The sequence below is a fragment of the Sturnira hondurensis genome, unplaced genomic scaffold (genome assembly GCF_014824575.4).
Source record: "Sturnira hondurensis isolate 20B ecotype Veracruz unplaced genomic scaffold, ASM1482457v3 Scaffold0018728, whole genome shotgun sequence".
Classification (NCBI taxonomy): Eukaryota; Metazoa; Chordata; class Mammalia; order Chiroptera; family Phyllostomidae; genus Sturnira; species Sturnira hondurensis.
In genome coordinates, this window is record NW_028091359.1 from 18,763,191 (window position 1) to 18,777,556 (window position 14,366).

General features: G+C 41.0%; 1 protein-coding gene across 1 annotated transcript in view; it reads left to right on the forward strand.

The window, feature by feature from the left end:
• VPS53 (VPS53 subunit of GARP complex) overlaps positions 1-14,366 on the forward strand; it is a 140,313-nt gene that overhangs the window by 1,123 nt on the left and 124,824 nt on the right. The window contains exons 2-4 of the mRNA XM_037069757.1: positions 1,043-1,123; positions 9,275-9,324; positions 11,260-11,326. Coding sequence (XP_036925652.1) covers positions 1,043-1,123; positions 9,275-9,324; positions 11,260-11,326 — 198 coding nt within the window. The remainder of the gene's footprint in view (positions 1-1,042; positions 1,124-9,274; positions 9,325-11,259; positions 11,327-14,366) is intronic.

Genomic DNA, 14,366 nt, shown 5'->3' on the forward strand with positions numbered 1-14,366 from the left:
TGATAAAGGGAGAAGATCTCTCTTCGAAGAATTGGCAGGGTTATGATTTAAGAAAAGGGGGTTATACCACATTCAAAGTAAAGCATTACTACTGTTACTTAATGTTACTTGTATAATTTAGATACTAATAGTTAATATTTATGGAACATTAACACTTACTGTGGGTCTGCCACTGTACTAAGCCATTTATTCGCATGGTCCCATTTATAGATTTTTGGATGTGTGTTTTTCTGGGAGTGGTTGGATTTCCAATACAGAGCTCACTTGGCACATCCTAAGGATGCCAACCCATTGGGCAAAGGTTTTTGTTCTCAGGGAACACTGCTCCCCACTCACCTCCATTTGCCAGAAAAAGCATTTGCTCTTTGGACCTAGTGGGCTCTAGTCGAAGGAACAAGTCATATAGTCAGTTATTGTTTGACAGGGACTTTAGAAGAGCACATTTTTACCATTAAGACTGAGCTCTAGCACAGGGTTATCTAATAAGCAGACATCAGAAAAGAATTTGCGAACCAGAATCACAACATCAAGCTGGCGAAATCCACTACCCAGCGTCTCTCTTGACTGCTTCTTTAATCCACCTTGTTCAAGTTGCAGTGGAAGGGGGTTTGCTACACTTCTCAGGGGGCAGCGTTCCTTTATCTGTTAGAGACAGCTCCTGACCACCAGCCCTTCATTCCCTGACACTGATCTAAACGTAAACATTGCTTCAGTGCATAGTGAATTTTGTTTCTGAGAGCTCATTGAGACACAGTGCATAGGTCTGTTAGCAAGACTTTTTAAAAAAAAGATTTAATTTATTTTCAGAGAAAAGGGAAGGGAGGGAGGGAGAGATGGAGAAACATCAAAGTATGGTTCCCTCTCACGTGGCCCCTGGGGACCTGATCTACAACCCAGGCATGTGCCCTGACTGGGAACAGAACCAGTAACCCCTTTAGTTCGCAGCCCATGCTCAGTCCACTGAGCTACACCAGCCAGGAAAGAAATAGCACATGAAACAAGATAGGAATATGACAGTTATTTCTAATCTATCTTTATATAGGTGTTTCCAAGCCAAGATCCTCTGGATCGAGCAGATTTCAATGCTGTGGAGTATATCAATACCCTGTTCCCCACAGAGCAAGTGAGTAGTTTCAGTGGCTTCTGGCTCTTCATGTGGTTATGATTGGTGTGTTATGCTATATAATCCAAGTGGCCTGGATGAACAAGGAGTGATTCGAACGGGACTTCATTTGTAACCATTGGGGGGGTGGGGGTGGGGGTGGAGGAGCTAATACCGTATACTGTTACTGTGTTAGAGTGAAATTCTTTGTGGAGTGAGCATATTATCAGAAATTGTGCCCTTAAATATTTTCTATACAACTGGTTTTTACTGGGCTGCATCTTAAGCCTGTGCCCTCAAAATATTACACACATATCCTAGCACCAATCTTAAATACACTAGGTTTTAGTACTGTTTGCTATATAAATAAAGAATGAAAATAGCGGTCTTAATATTTTCTTCTCACACCATAATGGGTATTATTGCAGACCCCTTAAAGATGCACACACCTTCTTCTGGAGGCTGTTACTCCAGGCAGTGGGTGTTTACTGAAGGACTCTTGTCAGGGTGAGGACTGGATCACATTCACATTTCAAAAATTCCATCTGGCGGCAACGTGGAGGGTGAACTGGGGGGAAGCCGAACTGGGACAGGAAGACCAGTTAGCAGGCCAGTTGCAAGATCCCTCAGGAGGGTCATTGAGAGCCTGAATGGAGACTGGGATGGAGAGAACAAGACCTGAGAGCTGTTGAGGAGGCAGAAGACACAGAATTCTGAGGTCGTGGAACCTAAAATTCTCTCATTTACTCAACATAAATGACCTCCTCTGCCTACCTCTGTAAGAAACCTGCTGCTAGAGGGGTGAACAAGACAAATACGCCCCTTTCCAGTATAGAGTTTCCAGTCTCCCTTAATAGATAATGATTACACCTTTAAAGTTATAAGTAAATTACTATGACTTTCAGTGACTTATTTGTATCACTATTAATTATTTGTTACTTGCTCTCAGGGGAGTTCGAACTTCTAGTACAACTATAATGATAGTTTATATTTATTGTATGCTTACTATGCACCAGGCACCATTGTAAACACTTAACAACAATAAATTCTCCACTTTGTTCACATGCCTGTTTTATGATGCGAGTAATGAGGCACAGAGACAAAGAATGCTCCGCTGAAATGTGACAGCATTGCCATGAAACAAACATGCCGAGTCCTGTGAAAGGCGAGCACACAAGGCCTTACTCGGTCTGAGGGATCCAAAAAGGCTTCCACCAGGAAATGACATTGAAGCTGTGCACTATAGGCCAAAGGAAGGACTTTGAACTTTGATTTCTGGTCTGGCAGGCAGAGTGGTTGTTGGCACCCCTCCCTACATTCGGAGTAAGGAGGAAAAACAGGTTTCAGTGGTAAGTAGGCTATGAGTAAGGGTGTACAGGTGAGCTCAGTTTGAACATATTTGGGCCATCCAGGTAGAAGGAAATAGTCGGATAGTATTTGAATCTGAAGCTCATAATCCCCATGGTTATGACTGTCTTGGTATAGATTCTTTTGAGCTTTTTCTAATGGACATGTTCATTTTTTAAAATAAAGTGGGAAAGCGTGGCATCCTGCTGTGTGATTGATTGCCTTTCATGAGATTTCACAGATAGCCTTTAGAGCTTACCCTGTTCTAAGAAAAAGGAATTCTGAGAATTAGCTGGACATAGAAATCTGGGAACAACTGATATAAAGATAGTTTTAATCATGAAAAGATTTCATTTATTACTCCCTGTCAAGATTGCTGACCCACCCAAACAAAAGTAAGCGTTCTATTTGAAAGTTATATGGGAAACCACCAGCTCTCACACCTTACTGGTAGGTTTCTATGTGCGTTTGTCTTTAAACTACTAAAGGCAGCACAAGACATTGCTTGTTCTGCGATGTAGCTCTATGCCCTGTTTTACTATTGCCCCCATGTGCGTGAAAACGTGTGGTGGAGTTTCTTACGTGATGCCGAGAGTTTACGACTCAGAGTTACCTTTATTTCCCCAATCCCAGGTTTACACTTAGCAGCTCACCTTCCAACCCAGATTCCCATGGATCTTAAGGAAAGGTGATAGAAAGTAGGGGCATGGTTTATAATTTCTTTCAGTTATTGCTATATCTTGGCAAAACCCATCTATGTACCTCATGGACCTGCAGTAAATACTTGTGAATTATGAGTTTAGAGTATTTAAAGGAGATGTCAGTATATCAAGAATAAATTTAGTGCTCTCCAAGGAGGAGGGTATATATGTGTTTCTGTTGAGTGGTAACTACTGCGCACATGCACATGTGTGTGGGGGGGGCATTGCCTGGAGGCAGGACTGTGGCCTGGAACGGATCCCCGGATGTTTCTGACTGGCCAGGTCCAGGTGTGCGGAACTCTGGTTTCTGGGTGTAACATGGCTCCCTGGGTGGTTCTGAAGAGTAGCCGGGTTCATTGTCTCCTGGTGGAAAACTGGAGATAATCGTTGTCATGTTTTTATTAGGGGTTTGATTGAGGAAACTAGATGAAATTTTAAAAGTAAACACCAATATAAAGAACTTTGAAAAAAGAGTCATAATTTTTATACAGAAATTTTAGTGACCCCCCCAAATGCTCTGTATCTACATTTTAAGGAAAAAAATAAGATGCCAAATTACTTATCATATCAGTTTAATTTTTTAAAAGCCATATAGTGTTTGCATAGAAGGAAAAGTAGAAGGTAATATACCAAAATGCTAATGGTGGTTATACTCTGCTGGGGATGAGGGTGATTTTATGTATTTCCTGTAATCAACAAGAATTGCCATTAGAATCAGAAAATACTTTTCAATAGTTAAGACAGTATTAAGTGATTGAATTAACACTGAACAACCACATTCCAACAGAGCTAGATGAGTGAATCTCACGGAGGAGCTGTATCGCCTCCGCCCAGGGTAGCCAATCTGGATTCCTGTGGGGCGTTTTCCCAGTGAGCATCACTGCCATGGCGAGGCACTGAGCCGATAGCAGGGAGTGTGTCGTAGTCCTCAGGTGTATTGGGGTGCAGAAGAACTAGGTCAACAACCCTTGTATTGAGGTAGCATGGTAGAGTGAAAAAGAGCAGAGACCTAGGAGTCAGGCAGACCTCAACCGAATACAGCATCCATGATCTTGGGAAAAGCATCTGTCCTTTTAGAGTGAAAGAGTGTGTTGGAGAGGATTAAGGGAAATGATTTTTGTAAAATGTCTGGATGAGTATTGCATAACAGAGCCACATTAAATGTTAGCACCTGTTCCCTTTTGCTTCTCCAGTAGAAAATCTGGACTATAACTCTGGCCAGGTAGTTCACTTCTTAGAGCTTTGTCCCAATATGCTATCGTTGTGGGTTTGATCCCTGGTCAGGGCATATACAAGAAGCAACCAATGAATGGGTAAATAAGTGAAATAACAAATTGATGTTTCTCTCTCTTTTTCTTGACCCCCAGCCCCGCCCCCCAAAAATCAATAGGTAAATTTTAAAAATCTGGAAGATAAAGAGCAAGTGGTCACCAAGGGTCCACCAAACATGCAGTCAAGCATTGTAATTTTAGAATATTTTCTCTGGTCTTTTAAAATCTTTACTCATGGGGTACTTGATATTTTTAAGTGTTTTCCGTTAATGAGCATGTTATCATGAGTGACATTTGGTATGTCAGAGCCTGCCAACCCAGTGTCTTTTGGTGGTGGCAAAAAGGCCATTGAATATATGTAGCCTAATGTATTTAACTTCTCTGTTGATGGCCATTTAGATCATTCCCAGGTGTTTGGTTTCTTAAATGCGGTTGAACACCTGAAGCCATAATATACTTTGAATTATTCTTTTGAGAAAATTGTTATGATGCAAGCAAGACCTTCATGTCTAAGGAGCATTAAATTTAAGGAATGGTTACTGTACCACCAAAAATCAATATTTACCAATGTGGAATGACCTTCAAGTTAAATTATTGAGTGGAAAAAGCATGGTGCAGGACAACGTGCATTTATATAAAGAAGGGGATATAAGTTGTGGATGTACTTTAAATACATAGACATCTCTGAGGATGTGCAAAAGAAACTGGCCCAGAGCCATTGCCTCCCGGGAGGAGGACTGGGAGGTGGACACGCAGGACTGGGGAGAGGAAGCCTTGCTTTTCACTGTCTGTGCTTTTCCATTTGAATTTTTGGTCATGCATGTGTTTTACTGGTTTGAAATAGATTACAGGCCTTGCTGGTTAGCTCAGTTGGTTAGAACATTGTCCCCATGCACCAAAGTTGTGGGTTTAATCCCCGGTCAGGGCACATACAAGAATCAACCAGTGAATGTATACATAAGTGGAACAATGAAGTGATGTTTCTCTTCCTCTCTCCCTCCTTCCTTCCCTCTCTCTTCCTACTTCCCCCCGTTCCTCCCTCCCTCCCTCTCTCTTCCTCCCTCTCTCTCTCTTTTTCTTAAAAATCAATAAGTAAAATAGATTACAGTGTTTACTTTTGATATAACTTCCCATTTTTAGAAAAGATGCAAGAATAGTATAAAGAGTTCATGGCTACCCTTTATTCTAATTCCCCAAATACTGACATTTTTGAAATAGTTTTTCTTTAAGTGCCTAAATTTATTTTTTAAAAAGAAATGGGTTCCAGTAGAGATATGCCTGTTTTGCATATGAGGAAATAAAAACTCAGAGAGGTTAGACGACTTGCCCTCTAGATGCACAGCAAGTTCGTTAGTGACAGAGATTTGCCAAAGCCCGGTCCTCAGACAACTCAGGTCCTGTTACCACAGAGATGTTTTAAAATGGCAGACGTGGCAGAGGATTCCTCAATTAAAATAACTTCTCTTTTGCGAGGTTTAGCTTTACCTCCGTCTGTTCTCGGATTTCTGAGAATTCTGAATAACCATTGGCTTTGTCAGAACACTAGACGAGATGCCAGTGGCCCCATCTGACGTCACAGACACTTGTGACCTGATTTCCTTAGCAGGCCTGCTGCGGGTAGGTTCCTAGGCTTCTGCCAGTGCAGGCTGCTGGTAGCATTTTATAAGCACAGCTCTTACATCACCCCCAGTTCTTTTTCAGATAATATATCTGTTTGCAGAGTAAAGAGGACTTATAAAATGACATTTTAAAAACTCAAGTGAAAATGGCACTATAGGACTTCGGCCAAGATGGAGGCATAGGTGGAAACACTGTGTCTCCTCGCACAACCATAATTCAGGACAACAAAGATTTAGAAACAGAAACACAACCAGAACAGACAGAAAAATGAACTGTACGGAAGTCTGACAACCTTGTAACCAGACCGGTAAGAGGGGTGGAATTGGCGGCCAGAGGAGAGGGGCCATGGCAGGAAAAGGCAGTGGCAGCCAGACCCGGGAGCACAGGCAGCGCAGGGCTGACCACGGTCACATGTTTGCGCACAGATAAACTAGGCAAAAACCGGCAGCGAGACAGACCATGCCACCCAGGGCCCCAGCGCTGGGAAATAAAGCCTAAAAGCATCCATTGAAAAGGTGCTGGGAGAGACTCCCAGCCTCGCAGGAAAGTTTGTTGGAGAGACCCACAGGGTCCTAGAACATACACAAGCCCACCCACCTGGGAACCAGCACCAAAAGGGCCCAATTGGCTTGTGGGAAGCGGCAGAAGGGACTGAAACCCAAGAGAGAGTGGAGCAAGCACCATTGTTCCCTCTCTGTCCCTGCCCCTACATATAGTCACAAGTCAGCAATGTGGGTTGCCCCATCCTGGTGAACACCTAAGGCTCCGCCCCTCATATGTAACAGGTGCCACCTGACAAAAAATTATGGCTCAAACAGAACAAATCGAAGCCCCAGAGCCAACACTTCTAAGCAACCAAGAGATAGCCAACCTATCAGATGCACAGTTCGAAACACTGGTGATCAGGATGCTCACAGAACAGGTTGTTTTTGCTCACAAATTAGATGAACAAATGAAGGCTACACTAAGTCAAATGAAGGAAAATGCACAGGGAACCAATAGTGACGGAAAGAAAACTGGGACTAAAATCAATCGAGTGGACCAGAGGGAAGAAAGAAACAACCAAACAGAAAAGAAGGAAGAAACAAGAATTCAAAAAAATGAGAGGCTTAGGAACCTCCAGGACATCTTTAAACATTCCAACATCCAAATTATAGGGGTACAGAAGGGGGAGAGGAAGAGCAACAAGTGGAAAAGTTATTTGAACAAATAATAAAGGAGAACTTCCTCAAACTGGGCAAGGAAATAGACTTCCAGCAAGTCTAGGAAGCTCAGAGAATCCCAAAGAAGGTGGACCCAAGGAGAAACACACCAAGGCACATCATAATTACATTAGCCAAGATTAAAATGAAGGAGCAAATTCTAGAAGCAGCAAGAGATAAGGGGACAGTCACCTACAAAGGAGTTTCCATCAGAGTGTCAGCAGATTTCTCAAAAGAGACCTTACAGGCAAGAAAGGGCTGGAAAGAAGTATTCCAAGTCATGAAAGGCAAGGACCTACATCCAAGATTGTTCTATCCAGCAAAGCTTTAATTTAGAATGGAAGGACAGATAAAGTGCTTCTCAGATAAGGTCAGGTTCAAGGAGTTCATCATCACCAAGCCCTTATTATACGAAATGTTAAAGGGACTTATCTAAGAAAAAGAAGATAAAAAATATGAACAGTGAAAGGATAGCAACTCAGTTATTAACAAGCACAACTAAAACAAAAGCAAACTAAGCAAACGGGTCAGGAGCAGAGTCACAGAAATGGAGATCACATGGAGGGTTAGCAACAGGGAAGTGGGGAGAAGGTACAGAGAATAGCATAGTCGGTGGGGAGAAAATAGACAGGGGGAGGGCAAGAGTGGTGTGGGAAATGTAGAAGCTAAAGAACTTATGACACATGGACATGAACTAAAGGGATGTGGGTGGGAGGGTGTGCAGGGTGGAGGGGAATGAAGGGAGGGAAAGAGGACAACTGCAATGGCATACTCAATAAAATAATTATAAATTTTTAAAAAAGAAAAAAATGGTACGATAAAATTGTACCATCTGTATTCCATTAGGGGGCACCATTTCCTCACATTTTTTTAATGCTGAAGTTGGAAAATAGTCCATTTGTTTTTAGAGTCATTGTCTTCAAAACAGAAATAGCTTTATTATATTTACAATAGCAATGCATGGTCAATATAAAGCAATTAGAAAATATTCAAGCAAAAAGAAGAAAAAATTGAAATTCTTCCTTTTTTAAGAAAAGATTCAATTATTTATTTTTAAGAAAGAGAAGGAAAGAAATATCAGTGTGTGGTTGCCTTGTGTGCACCCCACTGGGGACCTGGGCCACAACGCAGGCATAAGCGCTGACTGGGAATCAAACTGGCGACCTTTTGGTTTGCAGACCGGTACTCAATCCCCTGAGCCACACCAGCCAGGGCAAAATTGTTCCTTTTCATAGATTACAACTACTGCTACTAATTTCATAGATTCTAGCTACTAGTATAGAATACAAGTATTTATCTTTCCAGACTTTTTTCCTAGTGGACCTGTACACAGAAGATTATTTATTTATTTATTTAAGGATAACATAATGTTGAGGAGTGTACAGATCTTAAATGTACAGCTTGATGAATTTTCACAAAATGAATTCAACCACGTAACCACCACCCAGATCAGGAAATAAAACATCTCTTTATCTCTCCGAAAGATAACCACCATCCTGGATTCCAACACGAGAGGATAGTTTCACTCATTTTTGGACTGTATGAATGATACCCTACAGTATCTTTGTGTTGCATGCAACATTACGTTAGTAAGGTTTATCTGTGTTGTTGTATGTAAATTCATTCATTCCCATTGCTATATTTGTTGTATGACTTTTTAATGATTATATATACCAGGGTTCAGGCAAACTTTCTATAAGGGACCAGATAGTAAATATGTTAGGAGTTGTGGACCAGTCCATCTCTGTTGAAATTACTCAACTTGCCTCAAAGCCAGTGTAGAGAACAGATAAATGAATGGGTATGGCTGTGTTCCAATAAAACTTTACTTACAAAAAATAGATATCAGGTTGGATTTTTGCAGTAGTTGCCACCTACTGCTATATTTTAAAAAAGTAGTAAATATTGGATCATATTCTATGATTAAATTTTCTGAGATGTCATAAATAGCCATTAAAGCTCATCATTTCTCTGTGAAAGAGGAATTCCAGGAAGTGAAATAATAGTTGTCACTTTCCTTCTTTATTGTAGTCTCTGGCGAACATAGACGAAGTTGTGAACAAGATTAGACTGAAAATAAGGTAAGTGACACTATATGATTATTAATAATGATAAGCATGTTGTTAATTTAGTTAATCACATTCTAGATCACACTTGTCTGTGAGAACACTGAAATGTCAGGTTTGCTGTAGGTGGTAATTTAAAAAATAATTCTTGCCCTGACTGGTGTGGCTCAGTTGGTTGGGCATCATCCCACAAAGGGAAAGGTCACGGGTTCATTTCTTGGTCAGGGTATGTGCCTGGGTTGCGGATTGCGTCCATGGATGGGGCATGTGCAAGAGGCAACCGATCCCAGTTTTTCTCTCTCCCATCGATGTTTCTCTCCCTGTCTTTCTCCTTCCCTTCCCTCTCTTTAAAAATACAGTAAATAAATGGGATTTTTAAGAGAGAAAAATAAATAAGTAAATAAAATCTTTTTTTTTTAAAAAGATTTTATTTATTTTATTTTTAGAGAGAAAGGAAGGAAAGGAGAAAGAGAGGGCAAGAGACATCAATGTGTGATTGCCTCTTGCACGCCCCCTACTGGGGACATGGCCTGCAACCCAGGCATGTGCCCTGATTGGGAATCAAACAAGTGACCCTTTGCTTCGTAGGCCCGAACTCAATCCACTGAGCTACCCCAGTCAGGAATAAATAATTCTTTTAAATCTGGGTTTTTATACAAGCCTTGTGATCAGTCCTCAATTATTTATAAATAGGGAAGGAAGCTGTAACAGGCTGTTCAAAACAGTTGATTATAAAAGGAAGCAAAAGCATTTTTACTATAGATTTAATGACTTTATTTCCCTAGATTTACATTTTTTAAAATTCCAGTGGCTTATATGTGTATACCTTGGCCACATACCAGCTACCAATGAGGTGAGATTTGCTGGTTGGCATGGGCGATGGTGGCCCAGGATTAAATGTCTTGATTAACTAACCTAGGATGTGGTTGTCTGGGATGGTCATCAGGTGTCCTCATTCCCCAGTAGCCTTATTTTGGTTTGTCCACATCTGAATCTCCAGTTTCGACACATAGTAGATACTCAGTTTGTTTATTCATTTTAATTATTACCATAATGGTTTATGGCGTTAAAAATAGATTCTTTAAATCTTTTGATGAGGAGAAGACTTTATTAATCCAGGAGATAGTTTTTTTCCCTTTCAACCTTTGGATTTTTTTTTTCGTAAAAACCTCTTTCATTAATGTTTTGTTCAATTGGGTGCCTTAGGAAGTGCAAAGAAACCTGTTCATCATTGAAGTGGACCACGAAGTTGTCCAGGGTTTGCCCAGATAATGGAAATTCTCTGATGACCCAGAAATCGCTTGTGAGCCAATAATTTCCCACTTTCTGCCTCCATACCTCCAATGGACTCTTCACATGAAAAGGGAGTTGACTAAAATAAATTTCCCTGAGTGAGGCACCATCATTAAATGGCCCTGTTGAGCCTCAGGACAAAGGAACTGGAGGCCTCAGGTCTGTCTCCCACGCAGGTTGCACAACTGGCGCCCAGGAGGCAAAGCACTGATTTCATACATTACCCTGGCTCCTTATCCCCTTTAAGGTTCCAGAGGAAGTTACTGAGGAAGGAATTTATGTGGGGTAATTTGAATTCCCTGGCTTCTTTCCATAAAGTTTCAGCAACTTTCTTGTTTTTGGTTTACTCCAGGAAAAATACTAAAAGTTACATGGATCCTTTTGGACAGTTCCCAATATTAAGTGAAAATAGCCCTTTTTTAAAAAAACGGAGATGATGCATGTGTCAGTCTATGCTGGGCTTGGCTTCTTACACTCCCGTTCCTGCTCCACCTGGGTCCAGGGCCCCTGTCTTCCTTATACCGTGCAAGCTTGTTGTGTTCTGGACAAGTAGGTACAACCTGCAGAAGTTGCTGGATTAGTTACTGACTTTTTTCTTTTGGTCCATCTAGTATAGGGATTATTTTAATGATTTGTATCCTTCAACTTATTTGTTAGGAGACTGGATGACAATATTCGAACTGTCGTAAGAGGTCAAACAAATGTGGGACAAGACGGCAGGCAAGTAAGTAACTTATTTTTCCCTATTATGCTTCCCTAATTTCTTCAACACCCATTGATCAAGTGATGAAAGTGTTGAACTGCCTCCTTACAGAGCACTTTTTTTTTATCCTCATCTGAGGACATGCTTATTGATTTTATAGAGAGGGAAAAGGAGAGAGAGAAACATCCATTGGCTACCTCTCGTATGTCCCCCTGCCTGGGGCCAAACCCGCAGTTTAGACATGTGCCCTGACTGGGAATTGAACCCACAACCTTTTGGTGTGCAGGGTGATGCCCAACCTGCTGAGCCACACTGGGCAAGGCCAGAGCACTTTCTTATTGATCCGCCCCATACACAGCAGGCAATGTACGTGACTTGTCCCACTAGTAACAGAGGTAGGCTGCCCAGACCAGGCATGAGCTATCACTTAGAGTCCCTCAGGCCAGCAGCTTATTAGCACAGCTCACCCAGGCTGGGGCATGCAAGCCAAAATGAGAAACCAAAATTTCCTTCTCTTTACCCTGAATGTCAGATGTCTCTTTTGCCCTCTTCCATTTGGAGTACTGTGGCTAAATATGGTTGCTACTTTTATCTGTCAGCTAAGATGTTGGTATTTTGGTTATTACTTTTGTTGCTGCAAAAGATAGCAACGACCTGTGCATCAAAAGACAGTATCAACAGAAAGAGGCATTTTACAGAATGAGAGAAAATATATGCAAATCATATATCTGATAAAGGGTTAATATCCAAAATATATTGAGAACTCCTAACAACAACAACAAAAAAACAAATAACCCAGGCTGGTGTGGCTCAGAGGATTGAGTGCTGCCTGTGAACCAAGAGGTCGCCAGTTTGATTCCCAGTCAGGGCACATGCCTGGGTTGTGGGCCAGGTCCCAGTTGGGGGCGTGTGAGGAGCAACTGATTGATATATCTCTCATACATTGATGTTTCTCTCCTTCTATCTCCCTTCCCCTCTTTCGAAAAATAAATAAATTAAATATTTAAAAAATACTTCAAAACAGGCCCTGGCTGGTGTAGCTCAGTGGATTGAGCATGGGCCTATGAACTAGATGATCACAGTTCGATTCCCAGTCAGGGCACATGCCTGGGTTGCAGGCCAGTTCCCAGCAGGGGACTCACGAGAGGCAACCATACATTGATATTTCTCTCCTTCTCTCTCCTTCCCTTCCCCTCTAAAGATAAATAAATAAAAAATATTTAAAAATCTTTAAAAAAAATAAAAAATACTTCAAAACAAAACAAAAACAAAGAGTCCAATTAACTATGTGCAAAGGACTTAAGACATTTCTCCAAAGAAGATATAAGATTAGTCAGTAAGTACATGAAAAGATGCTCAACGTCATTAATTATTGGGGAAAGGCAAAGCAGAACTACAGTGAGATACAACCTCACACCTGGTGGGATGACTACTATCAAAAAAAAACAAAAAACAAGTGTAGGTGAAGATGTGGAGAAATTGGTACCCCTTTCACTGCTGGTGGAATGTAAAATGGTAAAGAGGTTCCTCAAAAAAATTAAAAAATAGAATTACCCTATGACCCAGCAATTCCACTTCTGGGTACATGCTGAAAAGACTGAGCTCAGAGTCTTAAAGAGATATTGGCATAGCCGTGTGTACAGCAGCACTATTCTCGGCAGGCAGAACGCAGGGAAGGAGTATCCACTGACGGATAGTGGATCGGCCGAGTGTGGGGTATGTCTACAATGGGGTGCTGTGCAGCCTTAAAAAGGAAAGAAATTCTGACACGTGCTGTAATAGGGATGAATTTGAAGACATGCTAAATGAAATAATCCAGTCACAGAAAATACTATATGTTGCACTTGTATGAAGTACTTAGGAAAGTCATAAAGGCAAAGTAGAAGGATAGTTTTAGGAACTGGGGGAGCAAGGAAAATTATTGTTTGATGGGTGCAGGGTTTCAGTTTTATAAGATGAAACAAATTGTGGGGATCGGATAGTAGTGAGGGTTGAACAATGATGGGAATGCATTTAATACAGTGGATTAAAAATGGTTAAGATGATACATTTTATGTGCATGTTAGCAATAAACTTTAAAAATCAAGATGGAGATAACATTCATGTATTGCAAAAAAAAGACAGTAATGTGACATAGCTACAGTTCTTTATACCTAGTTTTATTGGCAAACAGGTAACTTCATTTTGGAGTTTTTACATTTCCTTTGCATCTGGCTACGGAGGGCTACTGGAAGGGAATGAAAGGGAAAAGTGTTTGGGGAGGAGGTTTTCTTTAATGACTCTGGGGCCAGATATTATCTATTAACTGTTTTCCTTTTCTTTTGGATTTTATTCACCTGTTTAGGCGTCATAGTTCAGAAATAGCTGCCTAACAGACATGCTGAGCAAGTCTTTTCTAGCCTTCCTCTCACGCGACGCCCGGTTCTCCCTTTTCCGTACCGATTCACTTAGGCTGGCGTGCACCTTCATAATCGCTTCAGCTCTGCGATTTGTCCTGTTCAATATTTTTTTATTATGGCTGATTTCTCTTTTAAAAAATTTTTTATTGAATGTATTTGGGTGACATTGGTTAATAAAATTATGTAGGTTTCAAGTGTACAGTCCTGTAATTCATCATCTGTAGATTGTATTGTGGGTTCGCCACCCAAAGTCAAGTCTCCTTCCATCGCCATGAATCCCCAATTCACCTATTCACCCATCCCCCACATCCCTACCCGCTCTGGCAGCTGTCAGTCAGTACAGCTCATTTCTTAAGGTGTTAATTATGCTACCCAGATTTTTGGAAGGTGGGTGGGGGTATAATCCTATGTAGAAATTTCCTCATCTTATATTCTTAGCTCACAGGTGTTGAGTCTCTCTTTTATATTTTCAGTTTTATCCATTTGTTTATTTTTCCTACATTTTATGACTGACTTTCTTTTCCTTGTAGTAATCATCTTCCATTGGTCTATTTGTAAGTTGTCTACTTTCGTCTTTGTTGTCACAATCAGTATTTGTGTACAGACATACCAGATTCCTAAAACTGGTCCTGTTCCCCAGCCCTTGCCTAACTTTTAGTCCT